General features: G+C 35.5%; 1 protein-coding gene across 3 annotated transcripts in view; it reads right to left on the reverse strand.

The window, feature by feature from the left end:
* Window positions 1-15,808, reverse strand: part of NME7 (NME/NM23 family member 7) — a 220,727-nt gene that overhangs the window by 142,124 nt on the left and 62,795 nt on the right. For all 3 annotated transcript variants that reach the window (XM_063105506.1, XM_063105508.1, XM_063105507.1), the window contains exons 4-5: window positions 6,454-6,564; window positions 905-955 (exon numbers count right to left, since the gene is read on the reverse strand). In XM_063105506.1, the coding sequence (XP_062961576.1) occupies window positions 905-955; window positions 6,454-6,564 (162 nt within the window). The remainder of the gene's footprint in view (window positions 1-904; window positions 956-6,453; window positions 6,565-15,808) is intronic.

A 15,808-nucleotide genomic window follows, 5' to 3' on the forward strand; every position in this document is an offset into this window, starting at 1 on the left:
GATTTCCAGTTACTGTAGCTAGTCATCTGTTATATCTTTCCCAACACCAGACAACTAGTTAATTCACCCATTTAATAAAATTTACCACTAGAGATTACACATAAGACATTAAACGAGGAGCTGTAATTCAATCCTACAAACATATACAAAGACTGTAACAAATAATTTCTATCAATTGCTAAGAAAATTTTTTATGCCTATTCTAACAAGGCTTAGGAATATTTTATAATGCTTGATTTAAAATAATCTATAACATAATAATTTTTCTTATATAAAGCTTTAAAAAAACCCACTAGTTTGTACGGATACCAAATGGCATATTTATTGTAGCAGTTTGGCTAATACAACATTCTTCTTTATTAGAAATGTAAACACATTCCTTTGTCTATAATATGAGTATACATAATATTCACTTACATTTAATTACATCCCAAATATTTACAGTTTCTAACATATACTATTTGCTATATTCCAAGAAATAAAATATATATCAAACTATTTAGTTGAAATATAAGGGTTCTCTGAACATCATTTTATGTATACATGACTACCTAAATAAGAGAGCTTAGAAGCACAATGAAAATATTCAACACAAAATATAATTATCATTCTATTTTTAATCCACTGAAATCTAAAAAGAAAGCTATTCTCCTTGTAATTTAAACAAATCATCTTATCTACTTCTGATTAAAGTTTAAGATTCTTAATGATGAGATATAAGAATTCTTATCTAATGAAAAAACAGAGAAAACAATTCTTAGAAAAGAATATTGTGCAGTTGCAAGATGTTGCTATGGTCCTTTTGACAGATTAATTTCAAATTTTTGAATTGTAAAAATATAACTCTGTAGTTTTCTAGGATATTCTCCATTATAGACTACTAGCCCTCAAATGAAGCACCTACTTGAAAAAGGGCCTTGATTGGTGGTCTACATGAAAATCTGCTGCTTCTTTCCTATAAAATAATCAAAATGACAACAGTTAAGAAATACGAAAGAAAATAATTACTTTAGCTTACATTAATAAAATAAAATAAAGATAAAATCCTCTAAATTTATATTTATTTGATCCACATGTGAATTAATTCTTAACTTTTCATCAAATATTCTGTCGAATCCCCCCTTTTAATTTTTTTGCAAGTATGAGTCATATCTATGTTAACATATAAAGTTAAAATGAATATAAAAGGCAGTATTTAGTTTCCTACTCATGTTATATTCCATTTATCTTCCTTTTCACCAGCATCTTTAACATTCTAGAAACAAAGATTAACATTTGACCAATAAAAGTATTTGCTCTTTAAAGTCCAAATAAGTTACATCAAAAATGCAAATCTACCTTGTAATTCAAAAAGTGTCACTTTCTTCTACAGGTTTTAAATTTGAGTGCTTAGGCTAGAATTTAAATTTAGTAGTTACAATTTTCTTTTTTAGCTAGATCTTTCCAAAGGACGAACTAAATCTTTGTGTTTTTAAAAGCTGCTTGGCAAATTATGCATAATAACGTATTCTTATTGGTTAGTAATAGATTAAAAACTAATGCTTTAACTGACATCACACACAAAAAAAGAATATGGAGATATTAAGATTCAGAATTTACTAATGGTAATAGGATTTACTTTTTAAATTTATATTCCCACTAAAGAATATCTATAGAGACAATAAAAGAATAATGTACTTTAAACTGATTAGCTGAAGTCTAAGGAACTTTTTTTAGAAATCAAATCAGATATGTTTCTTAAAGTTGTGTAGTTGTCTTAAAGGCTTTAAACTGAGTTCACAGCAGGTGACAGATATACATCAAAATCAACTACCTTTAAAAACAGCAAAAACATTAAAGTGTTCCCTAGGAAAGGATCAACCTTTTGGGCTTGAAAATTAATTTGGCGTGCAATGTTTTTAAGACCTTATCAGCCTGTTACAAAATGAATTCACATAACAAGTTATATCAGGGCATACTCTTGTTATAACCAAAGGTACTGAAATATTCCCTTTGGCTCTGAAGAGATTATGAAATATGCTATGCAAGTTCAGAGAATAAAATTCATCCCGAAACATGGGAGGGAAAGAAAACTCACATTTTTCTAGAGCCTATAATATGCCATGATTAAACTATTTTATTTAATTCCTCACAACAATATATTGAAATAGGTATGCTCTCCTTCATTTTACATATGAAAAGAATGAAGTTCATCATAGTTACATAACTTGTCCAGGTTGAAGAGCTATTAAGGACAAGCCAAGGGGATTTGAACCCACATCTCTCTGATTGCAAATCTGATTGCTTATGCTCTTTCTACTATCAACTGCAGAAAAGAAATTCTAGAGAATAAAGAAAAAAAATTCACCAAAATGAGATATGTATACACTGTATAGCCGCCTAAAATGGGGTAAAACTAAATGTCTGAAAAACTCACATGGGGAGTAAATTAGAAGAGCTAGCAGATGAGTACTAAAATGACCAATTCTAAACTTTTCAACACACAAAAAAATGCAATACTAGAAATGAGAAAAAAAAAACCAAAACCCATAATCAAAATATCAACAAAAAGAGAAATCTTAATATATTACTAAAAGTATTTCACTGTTTTCTTCTAACATGTCACTGATTCCATAGTTATCTCCATTCAAAATCTAAAACTGAAACCAGGATGAGAATTCATGAATTTTTTTCCATCATTCTTATCTAATTTCCCCCTTAAAAAGTTTAGAAGGAGATAGATATTAACAAGTACGTGATTAGCTAGAGAAGTTTTTGTCACTGTTTTGTTATGTTTTGTTTTTTGTGAAGAAACTCTCCATTCTTTCACAAGGATCTATCCATTAATTCTTTCAGGAAATATTTACTTAGTGCCTCCCTTGAATCACGCGCTGAAGCATTGAGAGAAATTCCTCCATGGGTCTCTATTGATCCTAAAATGTCTTACTGGGTGTGTCAAGAATGCAAGGCTATGACTGCTCTTTATCGTAGTAGTCATTTCTCAGGGTTTTGTTAACAGCAAGCAACCTTGAGGGATGAGGTAATGTCTCTCTTCTATACAAAGAGCAGGGTTGTTTACTACTTGCTAATGAAACAGTTGGGAACCCAAGTTTACTCCTCCTCAGTTGTGATACAACCCAGTGTGTTCACAGCATCCACTCAGGCCTATGTCATATCATCCCTACAGGACATGGAGGTGAGGGGAACCAACACAACCGTGAGGTTCATGCCACCTGCCATACCATAATAAAGTCCTCTGTCTCTGACCCAGAAGTCTCATATCTTCTGCTAGCATCCATGAAAAAGTAACAGACTATTTTACTAGCTTGTGAGTTGGGTAAAATCCCAGACTCAAGAGTTACGGTAATAGAAATGTATGAGGTACTATGAATAATTGAAAAAGCTGTTAAGTTTTCTTGGGAATTAAGTCCTATCAGACACTTGAGTTGGGCCTGAATAATGAGTAGGAATGAACTAGACAGAAGACAAAGCAGGGCACTCAAGACAGAACAAAATTACATACAAGATAAAGCATGACATATTCAGGGAACTGAAACCTAAGTAGCCTCTAGAAGGAGTGGCAAGAGATGAGCCTATTAATGTAGGTGAGTTCAAATGACTAAGGGTCTTGAATACTCTATTAAAGAGCTAGTCCATTTTCTTTAGCAGATGATGGGGAACCATTGAAAGATTTGAGGAAGGGTATGGTGATATGCTCAGATTTTCATTTTATATGGTCCATTCAAGGGGCAATATAGAGGATGGAAAGGAGTAATCTTAGGGTAGGAAATGATCCATCAAGGAACAGAGAGTCTAGAAGCAGACAAATCAGTCAGTAGCCTATTTTAATGCTTTGAGGGCCTGAACAGGGGCCTATTAAAAGCCATGGGAATTATAAGAAGGAAATGGTTCCCAGAGTATATAAAAACAGTAAAAAGACTTAAATATCAGGTAGATACAAGGAGGGGGGGGAACAGCAGGATGAATCTAGGATCACTTTGAGATTGATAATTGTAAAGAGAAGTAAGGGCTGGAATTCATTTATAAATAAGTGGTAGGTGACGATATGGACATGGATGGGACCACCCAGTGATAGTGTAAAGAAAAGAACATGCACAGAAGTTGGAGGAAAACCTACTTTAAAAAAAAAATTGTAGCTATAAGAGTAGGTTAAGGAAATGATGGTGACAGTCATTGACATAAGGAAGCAAATTGTCTATAGAACCAGGGTACTGGATGACCACTCAGAGATGCTGAAGTCATCCCAACTGGAAGCAGAAGCTGGAGTAGACAGAGAGACTATAAGCCAAGTGCCCAGATCTTGAAAAAAATGTGGAGACTGTGACCTGAAGAACGGAAACGAGGCTCAGTGAATGGTAATATAGCTAAAAGGCATGACCTTCCAAGGATGAGTGGTTTTGTGAAGGAATGGAGATTTTCAGAAGGGAGCTAAAATACTGACGCTATTATCATGACCCTGTGATACAAGAAATATTCAAGAGTGAGCAGCCTATACTAAAGGGCTAAAAAGAAAAAGATGTCCTTGGAGAAAAGTCAGATTTCAAGTAAAGGAAAGAGGTGGAAGGTGGGGGAGCACTCTGTTAAGATACTGTAGACACAGGTATGTTTTTTACAATGAAACTTGACTTCCAGAGGGACCAGTACAAAGGGTTTGGTAAGAGATTAGTGTCAGAGGACTAAGTGGAAAGGAAGTACACAGCAACAAAGGAATGAGTATGTGTGTGGACGAGGAATTAGAAAGCCTTGCACTTGCGGCACTCCAAAGGGTGAAGAGTTTTTACAAGGCATGGATGGAATTAACAAGCCTCAAGTTTCCAAAGAAACCCTGGCAAATTTATACCCTATGGTGCTCTTAAAGTGCTGATTGGTTCCAGCATCTTTCTTCATGTGCTATAGAGCCATTATAATAAACAAGTAGCATCTTTATCATGAGAAGTTTGATGCCAAGTTATCAAATACTAGAGGTATATAGACACTAAACTCATGTAACCCTCATAACAACTTTACTATATAGGTACTATTATAACCCCCATTTTGCACATAAAGAAATAAGCACAGAGGTAAATTATGTTCACAGTCACAAGCCTAATAAGTGGCATAGTTTCAAGCAATCTGGATCTAGACTCTGTGCTGTCTGAAATGTAAGCTTCATGACTCTCTAGAAAATATGTAAACTGGGAGATCTTATGTAAAGAAAAAATTTAAATTAAACATACGTCATTGTTGGGGTAAAATTGAGGGTGTTTTGTTAAGGTTCGTAGGGATCAGATTTAACGAAGCTGGGATGAATGTCTATTGCTATTCATTGTCCCTGTTCTCCCAGAAATAAAAATGCAACTGACCCATGGAATAGATATCCAGGAACAAATGATTTCTTGAAGCAGTAAGAAGACACCTGACCAAAAACAGACCAAAAAACTTGTGTAATAACATAAGAACATTACAGGAGCCAGCTCTGACTAACTGCTACATTCATGCACTGTGCTACTGTGTCACACTCGGCCAACCACAGTGTGATCCCAGGGAAAACAGGCCTCTGCCCTAAGAGATGCCCCACCTCCCATCTTCATCCTCTGGAATGTTTTAGTCTTTGTGTCGCCTACTTGGTAAGAAATTTTTTTAAAAAATAAGTGCCCCAAATCATGCAAAGATCATGTGTATTCCCCCCGCCCCCGACAAGCTCTCCAAAAACACTGAAGAAAAGGTTGTCCCCATCCTCTATTCTTTGTTTGGATATTGTAAATATTTTCCTTGTCGTTCTCAAAGTAGAAAAACTTTTAGCATAGGGATGAAATTACTCACTTTGTGATAGAAAGGACTAAATAGGATGAGTAAATCTTATTTTCACTAAATAACTTAGAAAATATCTGGTCAGATAGGATGGATTGATTTTCAGAGCAGTAAGGAGGTATCTTTACCTATTATATATACAAGGGCACTTCAAAAAGTTCATGGAAAAATACAATTGAAAGATAATATAAATCTTTTCACGACCTTTTTGAAGTACTCTCATATTAAGAGGAGCTAAAAGTAAACATTTCCAAATGCATCATTTTGGGGAATATCGACAATAACACTCCCTTGTCAAAAAGAAATAACGAGACATTCATTCCCTCTTCTATCATTTTTATACAGTGTTTTATATTTGTTATAAGAAGAAGAGATGATATTTATCAAGCATTGGTGTTACAAAAGCAGATGGGGCTATGAAAGACAATAAATAGTTAAATGACACATGTGCAATCTGACAGCTTCTAATTGCTTAGAGTTTGATGATTATTTATACATCTGATTACTTGATGTCTTGTTTTTCTCATTCTGATAAGATTACTATTCTATTCTTTGCCATTCAGTGGGAGGTTTTTAAAAAAATTTTAAACAATGAGATAAAAGAAGATGATGTTTTAAAAAATGAACCAGACTTTACGTAACAGAAAATTATCAACAAATTACCTTGAAAGCATCATCATTTTGAGTTTGGTTATAGTAAATCCAGCTTTGTTTATTATTTCAATTATTTCTCCAACCTTTGATATTGCATCTGGTTTAATCAGGGCTAATGTTCTGTAAAGAAATAAAGAATAGTTTTGAAAAAAAGAAATAGTTCAGGAACTCCTACTTATTAATTCCCAAGCAGTAGTAGTTTCCTTTACAATCATCCTAGATCCTCAATCATCAAAATTATTTATATAAAGAAGTGTATTAAAGATGTCTCTTAAAAACTTATACAAAATAAGTTTACCATTCTTACCAAGGAAATCAAAATTAGGTACCCAATCAAAAAAAAAAAAAAATGCTTAGGGAAAACATTAAATTGTTTTATGCCCCAATTTAAAAAACACAGGCATTTAAAATTTCTATTTCTTCGAACACATGTTATATAAAGAACTAATCTCTAAAAAGTTTCATTATAAAGACTTTACAATATGTATGCTACACAGTCAGTTGGCATTGATTTTGAAAATAATCATAAATTCTTCTATTTTCTCTTTATTCATATCACAGGTAATGTAGGTAATGCACAAAGAACCAAATATCTTCTTACCCAAAAATGTATATGAATAGTGAACATCATGCTAACTTTTAAAATCATGATTTCCTCCAAGAGGACATATCAAAGCAATGCACTCTCCCTCTGAAGTTTCAGAATTAATACAATTTTGGAGATGGAGATCACCTGGATGTCCTTATTTTACTGATGAGAAAACTAGGCCCAGAGAGGTAATGTGTCAAAGATCACACAGCTGGTCAGTAGCATCTTCAGAACAATATACCCAGCCCACAAGACTCCCAGGTCTGTGTGCTCCTTCCACATCACAAATAATGTTACTATTAATATCGTTAAAAGGGGGCATCATCACCAAATCCTCAAGAATAATATTGCAAGTGCAAGATAGAAACCAGATTAGTTGGAGTAATTCAGTTTATATGATAAAGAATTGCTGCCATTTTTCCTTCTATATTTTAAATTGTTCTGACAACATTGGCATTAATTCAAGAAATCCATAAAAAAAGAGAATGGTTGGCCTTTTCATAGCTGGCTTTTTACCAACACAAACATACCTGAGGATATAATAATTCAAATATCCTCACAACTGGATATAATTTATGGCTGGGTTTTAAAACTGTAAATAACAAAAGAAATTGTTTGTTTCAGTCTGTTTATTACAAACTGTACCAGATAATCTTTTTCTTTATTTTGAAGCAGATGAGTCAATTATATTACTTTATCTCATATGGCTTCATTGAAAATACAGTTAAAACTCTTCACTTTTTAGTTCACATTATTTACATATTTTAAGCCAAACTAACCTATAAATTGTTTATGCTAAATTCTGGAAGAATATTTCGCAAACCATAGCTCTTAAAGAAAATATAAAACATAGCAGCTGTCATAAATTTCTGTGAACAAAGAGCAACGTGAAAAGTCCAAACCTGACGGAAATTAGTTTAAAATGTAATTTCATTTTCTCTTTAAATGCCTATATGAGATAATGGGTTGATTACATGATTATTACTCTAAATAAATTCTTCTGTCATGTCTTTGCTGCTGTAGGGAAAATGAAGGAAAATGGTCAGGGCCCCTCAGACGTTCAGAATCTTGCCGAGCATTTTATGTAAACAGGCATGTATGCCCAGGTGTTCCTTGGTTATTTTCTAATGGTGTGCATGTGCACCCAGGTGTTCTGGGTTATGACTTAAGAATAAAGGACAAGTGGCTCTTATCCACGGTGCTTCCTGCCGTCGGGGGGCGGCGTGGACTGACTGGACCGGATGGGACCAGACCACACCACGCCACACCACGGGGAGAATGCTACTGCTGCAGAAAGCTGTTGTTGGGACAACAGCCCTGGGATACCCCGAGAAGGCTGCCGCTGCTGCTGCCACAGGATATGCTGTAAGCTGCTACTGCTGAGGACTGAGCTCATGTTGTCTGCCAGTGGCTCCCGGGATCTTTCCCAATTACCTAGTGTGGACCTGTGTGTGAGGGGTCTGGTGACCTAGCCTGGCATGTGAAGAATCTGGTGACCCAGTCTGTACAATGGGTTTGAAGGGTCTGAGCCCTAGCCCTGACAATACAAATAGAAACTTAGTGTAACTAAAATAATGAAACGTTTTGGCTTTAATTATGAAAGTTGAGTAGCAATACAATTAGCGTAGCTATTGCTGTAACCTGACAACTGCCGTAGTTGTGTAGCTTTACAGCTGCTTAATTGTTCAGTAGGTAATAATTAGAATGTACTTTGGAGGGAAAATAAAATAGGCATCAGGAATCGTGTGTTACTTAAAAATGAAGACAGCACACAAACAAAAGTCACCAAAATATATTAACAGTGACTCTGTTACCTCTTGCTGCATAACAAACCAATAATATAGTGGCTTAAAACAACAAGCAATTTCTCAAGGTTCCATAGGTTGGTTGGGGAGTCGTTTCACCTGGGACCATTCATTCAGCTGCATTCGGCTAATAGGTCAGCTAAGCTACCCTTTCCTAAGCTAGAGAGGGCTTCTTCATATACACACACATAGCAACCAATATACAAGCACTTATCAAGCACCCCTTGAAGCACGTTTGTTGATGTCTGTAGGGAAAATATAGGAAAATGGTCAGGGACCCTCAGATGTTCAGAATTTTGCTAAGCATTTGATATAAATACACATGTGTGCCCAGGTGTTCCTTGGTTGTCTAATGTAATTGCACATGCACATCCAGGTGTCCTGGGTTATCGGACTTAAGTATAAAGGACGAAGGGCTCTAATCCACAGGGGTGCCCCCCCCCCCCCCGTCCCGGGATGCCCCCAGGGGGGCCACAGGGAGGCCGCTACTGCTGCTGGAGGCTGCTGCTGCTGCAAGCTGAAGAAGCTGAGGACTGAGCTTGTGCCATCTGCCAACAGCTCCTGGGATCTTTCCCAATTACCCAGTTCGTGGACCTGTATGTGAGGGGTCTGTGACCCAGTCTGTACAACAGGTTTGAAGGGTTGGGCCCTAGCTCTAGCAATACAATTGGCTATGTCAGCAGGATTCTGACAATAGCCCTAGCAATACAGTGTCCCTTTGGCCAATGTAGGTCACACGGTCAAGCCCAGAGTCATTTTAAGAGGGAACTGAACAAGGACATGGATATCAGGAGATGTGATTCATTAGGGGCCATCAGTGTAATAATCTACATAGTAATTCTCTTGCCTGCATTGAGGCAAACAATGTAGGATGCAGCATGAGACACTCTCAAAAGAAAACAAAAAATTATGTAAATCGTTATTTTACATTGAAACTCCTTAGCAATGGACAGCAAAAAAACAGTGAAAACCAATGTGGGGATTCTGCCAGCTGCTAAGTATGTCGATTCCAGTTATGCATTCTGAAACTGGGGAAATAAATGCAGGATGGGGTCAGGGACCCACTGGACCCACTGTGAGTCAGACCTTCACAAACTGAGACATAATACAGATTTCTGGAAAATAACAATTCTCACAAAACCATGCAAAAAATATGGCCTTCATATACCATCAGGCTCTGAGCAAAAAACTGTAGCAAATATATTTGTGAGAAAGATGACCAGTTGCTGTACAATAAACATCCTAGATAGTCCAGTGCTACTGCTTGTCTTATAGTACAGTGCTATGGACTCTGAATGCTGTTGACCTAAGGGAATAAATATGTAAATTTTAATCCATACTAACTTATGTAAATATTTCTAAAGGTATTCATATTTGCCATAAGTACACAAAAACCCACTCTAAACATCAACAGAAGGCTAAATTTATGGTTTGATTTATGTTTTCTTTACAAGCATAAAGTGTGTGCTTCCCCTATGGATAAAGGAAAATAATTTCTTACGAGGCACCTGTGGTTTGGAGGAAAATGCATCGAGCCAAGGCTTTTGATTGGCAACAATGGCAGTTATTCAAAGCAGTCCTTCCACTGAAAACTAAAAAAGTGGACAAGAAATTTTTTAAACATTTTTTAAAAAAGCAAAGATGAATGACTAGATATTAAATAATTATTAGGACAAAAGTGGGAAAAAATGGGGACACAAAAGTGAGAATTAAAGTTGCTTTTGGTTCAACAGCATTGCCTAGCTGGCAAATTTGAATTTTAATGTGTACATCACCACTGAGAGAGGAAAACAAAACCAATAGATGATCCTCCCTTTAATAATTTGGGACCAAAGGCTACTACACCCTTTGGGTGAGCCAGAAAGAACCAGGCCTTGAATGGCTGGGCAGCACAAGTTTACATCACCTAGGTAGTCTTGGAACTTCCTATTTTTGAACTTGGATAACAGTTATACAGATGGCTTAACAGGCAGAAACAAACACAATTCCTCTCTAGGAGGAAAGGAACTTGATCCTGTACCTCAAATAATTCATATATAAATACGTAGCACACATACTTGTATATGCAATACATCCACATGCATACACATACACAAACAGGGAAAAAGACCAACATGAGGGGGAACAAGAAGAAACAAAATAGAACAGAGAGAGACCCACAAATACTTCAGATACTGGAATTATCATACCTAGACTGTAAAATGACCTTGTACACTACGATTAAAGTACTAAAAGACAAAATGCAAAATGTCATCAGGCAACAGAAACCTATAAGCAATAAATAATGAGTAAGTAGCATACTTGAAAAAGAATCTACTAGAATATCTAGTGATTCAAAAACATAATAATGTAAACAAGTAGACAAATGGTTTGACAGAAGACTGATGCAATGAAGAAAGAATTCTGAGCAAATTTAGAATGAAGCACGAGAAAGAAAAAGATAAAACACAGAAAACAGGGTAGTTTTAAGAATAAAGTGAGATAAAGACATTTTCAGATGAGTACAAACTGAAAGAGTTATTTACCAGTGGACACACTAGAAAAAAATTTTTTAAAAATGTAATTTAAGCAAAAGTAAAAAAAATACCAAACAATGTCTGAGATGAAAGCAAAAAGTAGAGAAATCTAATTGAATAATGATTGTATAAAACAATAACAATGAATCATTAGGCTCATAAAAATAACAGAAAAAATACGGAACTACACTGGCATATAATTCAGCAGGGTGGAAAATTTAGCTAAAATGTCTGAGGTTTTTATATTTTCAAGAAGGAAGATAATGATATTGACAGCTCTGATAATTATGCATGTTGTAATTTATACATGCATAAGAATGAAAAAGTACATGTATAAAAAAAGAGCGTATGCCTTTCAAACAGACGGGGAAAAAAAGGATTGAAAAATCCTCAAGCAATCCAAAAAAAGTCAGAAAAGAACCAAAAATAATAATAATAAAATAAAACAAGCAAGAGAAAATAATCACAGGATAAGGCAGAGTTATATCCAAATACATTAGTAGTTACATTAAAAGTGCTGTTCAGTCAAAGTTGAAGACTATAAAACTATGCTACTGATGAAAAGCACATTTAGAATAGGATACTAAAATTTTCAAAATAAAAAGAATGAAAAAAGCTTACCATGAAAACATTAAAAGAAAGTCAGTGCAGTTATAATTATAATCAAAGAAAGTAGCTCCTAAGGCAAAAAGCATAGCTAGAGACAAAGACGATTTCTTTATGATAATAAAGGGTCAATTTACGAAGAAGTTATTATAATTTTAAATCACCTAGTAACATATCCTTAAAATTGTGATATAAAAATTAACAAAACTACAAGGAAAAACAGACAAATGATAATTCCCATAGGAAATTTTAACAAAACCTTGGTAAATGATAGAATAAGCTGCCAAAAAATTAGTAAATATGTGAAAGATTTTAAAAACACAATTCATGAACTTGACCTAATGGACACATATGTAAAACTATAAAAAACAACTGCAGGCTAAACATTCTTTTCAAACACACATGGATCGTTAAAATAACTGACTATATACTAGGCCAAAAGAAAATCTCAACTAATGTGAAAGACATAGAAATAATACAAAATATGTTCTCTAGACATACACACAGCTAGAATTCAATACAAAAAGAATAAAAAGGGATCCCCATATGTTTTGAAATTAATAAACATACTTCTAAATATCTAATGAATCAATAAGAAAATACATGGAAATTAGAAAATATTTCAAACTGAATAAAAATTACATATTAAAAAAAAATGGGATCTGGTTAGAAATATTCACAGAAAACTTTATACCCTTAATTGCATTTTCAATTGAAAATATTGAAAATTGATAAAATATACAATTCTCAAACCAGTAATAGCAGAAAAGGTAAATAAAGAAAACTTGACAGTAACTATCAACCTAGAATTGTGTGCCTAGCAACAGCATCATTAAAGAAAGAGGGTGAAATAAAAACATTTTTTTAAAAAACTGAAGTAGGTTACAATGAAGAAATAAAAGATAACTTTGAAGAAGAAAATTCATTCCAAAAGGACAGTTTGATATGAAAGAATGGGTGAACAAATGTAGGTAGATCCAAGCAATCGTTGCTTGTAGCAAAAAAAATTTAAGAGAATCTCTAATACGCAGGCAAAAACTGAATGTCCAAACCACCACCACCACCACCACCACCAACAACAACAACAACAAAGCTATATAGTTGGAAGAGAGAAGATTGGAGCTAATGTGTTCTAAACTCTTTGTATGATCTGGGAGAGGGTGAAATTGTTATAAAACTTTAAAAATTTTAAGTTAAATATATGAAAAATTTCAAGACTAACTTTGAAAAAGGGAAATAGGATAGAATTACATAATCTCTAAATCAATATAGAGTACAGTAGGCAGAATAATGGCCCTCCAAAGATGTTCAGGTCCTAATCTCCAGAACCTGTGAATACATTATCTTACATGGCAAAAGGAACTTTGCAGGTGTGATTAAGATTACAACCCTTGAGACAGGAAGATTATTGCTGAACTATTCCCGTGAGCCTAATCTAATGATATAAATCCTTAAAATAGAGAATCTTTCCTGGCTGCAGAAAACCAGAGGTGTCGGTGTGAAAAGGACTCAGCCTGCCATTGCTAGATTTGAAGATGGAGGAAGGGGCCACAAGCCAAGGAATGTGTACAGCCTCAAGAAGCTGGAAAAGGCAAGGAAACAGATTCTTCCCTAGAGTGTCCAGAAAGGAGTGCAGCCCTACCAACACCTTGATCTTCACCTGCTGTTCTACAGACTGTAAGATAATACATTTGTTATGTTTACGCAACTGAGTTTGTGGTAATTTGTTATGGCTTCAATAGAAAACTACAGAAAGGGGGGAAAAAAACACCTGAAGAGAGGATAAACACCTCAACTATTCTATAAAAAGGGAAGAAGAAAAAATTAAAAAGCAGGAAAACAGAAAAATAGTAGAAATATGTACAAAAATACCAATAATCACAGCTATGTAAATGAACATGTACTAACCTTACCAATAAAAATCTAAAGGTTTTCAGATTGAATTTTTTTTAAAAGAGTTATATGCTTTTTATAGTAGACATACCTAAAGGATAACTGGAAAGGCTTAAAAAGAGAGATGGCATAAAACCATTAACTCAAATACTCATACATTATCAATCAAACCCATTCTAGGGAAAGATGGCTCATGCTGGAGTGAAAAAGGAAATTCAACTCTAATCTGTTAACTGACCATGAACCATCTGACTGAGAATTAAAGAATGAGAAGGCAGAATTTTACCATATTTTACAGAAGAAGGAATCTTAATAATGGGAATTTAATAATGGGTAGGTATTTTTCATTACATTATTTGGGGGGCAGTTATGCTGTTGTTGGGGCTATCATATAATTGATAGTAAGTCCTCTTGGACAATGAGACCATAGATATGTAAAGGTGAGGAAAAAGATTAGGGGGTGAATTTTTAGCAAGGTCTTACTTGAACTGAACTAAGGTCTTAACTCTAATACATTAAGGTGACTTTTAGCAGCCAAAATTCACCTGCTCACCACTGGTCCTAAGAGGATATACAAAATAACAGTAATTGATATTGAGGGAGTGGTTTCCCTAAGGTGAGAGCAGGACCAAACTAACATGAGTATTCTGCTGGCCTCCTCCCGAGAAGCAACCTTGGTCTACTGGAGCTTGTTAGACCAATTGGCTTAAAGGTATAAAATCCAGAGAACAACTAGGAATGAGCACCCTTGCTCCCCGTGAATAAGTGACTTCTATTCCATTCCTAGGAGACAGGTCCCTCTCTCCATCCCCTTCATTTGTTCCTCCACATCTGGCAACATTTGAGGGTTTCTGGTCATATGTGGCCCTGACTTTTCTCTCTCAGACTTGCAGGCCCTCAAGCACAGCATGGTCTATTGTCCTTCTCCTGCTTCCATATGTTAAGCACATCTGAGTCAAAGTCCAGCACCTGCATAGAAGCCCATCCCTCTCTAGTCCTCTCTCTCCTGTGCTCGACGGACTGGGAGGCAGACAGAGAACCCTGGGCAAGTGTGCTCTCAAGCTTTGCTCTGCAGATTTCCCCCTCGGGCAGGCCCCTGGTTCCAAATCAGCGAAGGAGTGAGGGTAGGGGATGGGATAGGAGAAGTAGGCATGAGAAGAAAATCTCAACCATCCTCAAAGAGCTCTTACCAGGGAGCCTAAAAAAAATTAATACTTCATATTGATCTACATCTGGCTCCTCGGTCAGTTCTCCATCAGTTAATAATTTGGAGGGGAGAATGGAAACTAACTGAGCTCAAGAGATGTCAAGAAGCTGATTTAAGATACAAGAGATGAGAAGAATAAAGAAGTGAACTATGAGATTTTTTTTTTCTTTTTTGTTGGCTGGCTGGTACAGGGATCCATACCCTTGACTTTGGTGTTATAAGGCTGTGCTCTAACCAACTGAGCTAACCAGCCAGCCCCTGTATGAGAAACTTTTGAAGGAGGTAAGTAAATTGATAAGATTAGCTGCCATCTGAATGTGGGGTTACAATAAAGATGCAACTCAAGGACAGCTCCCAATTTTCTAAGTCTATGATTAGTGAATGTGGTGCTAGGGAATTTAGAAGGAGCACATTTTTGAGTGAAAGAGAATTAATGCAATTTTGGATTTGTTAGTTTTTAAGGGTCTGTGAGAAATTCAGGTGGAAAAGTTTAGAAAAGAGTTAAACATATGATTTTGCAGCTGGTCCAATTATATAAATTTGGAAAGCAACACATATTTAAAGTCATAGGAGTAAATAGAATCCCCTGGGAGAGCATACAGAATGAGAAAAAGGGCCATGGAGAGGACCGTGGGGAAGACCAGGAGTATTTTTTACCTCTCTCTTTTAAGAAGAGGCCAAAATGACTCTGAGAAGAAACAGCCAGGAAGGTACAAGCAGAAGCAGGGGTTGCAGTGCCATAGCAACC

This window comes from Cynocephalus volans, chromosome 8 (assembly GCF_027409185.1).
Source record: "Cynocephalus volans isolate mCynVol1 chromosome 8, mCynVol1.pri, whole genome shotgun sequence".
Lineage (NCBI taxonomy): Eukaryota > Metazoa > Chordata > Mammalia > Dermoptera > Cynocephalidae > Cynocephalus > Cynocephalus volans.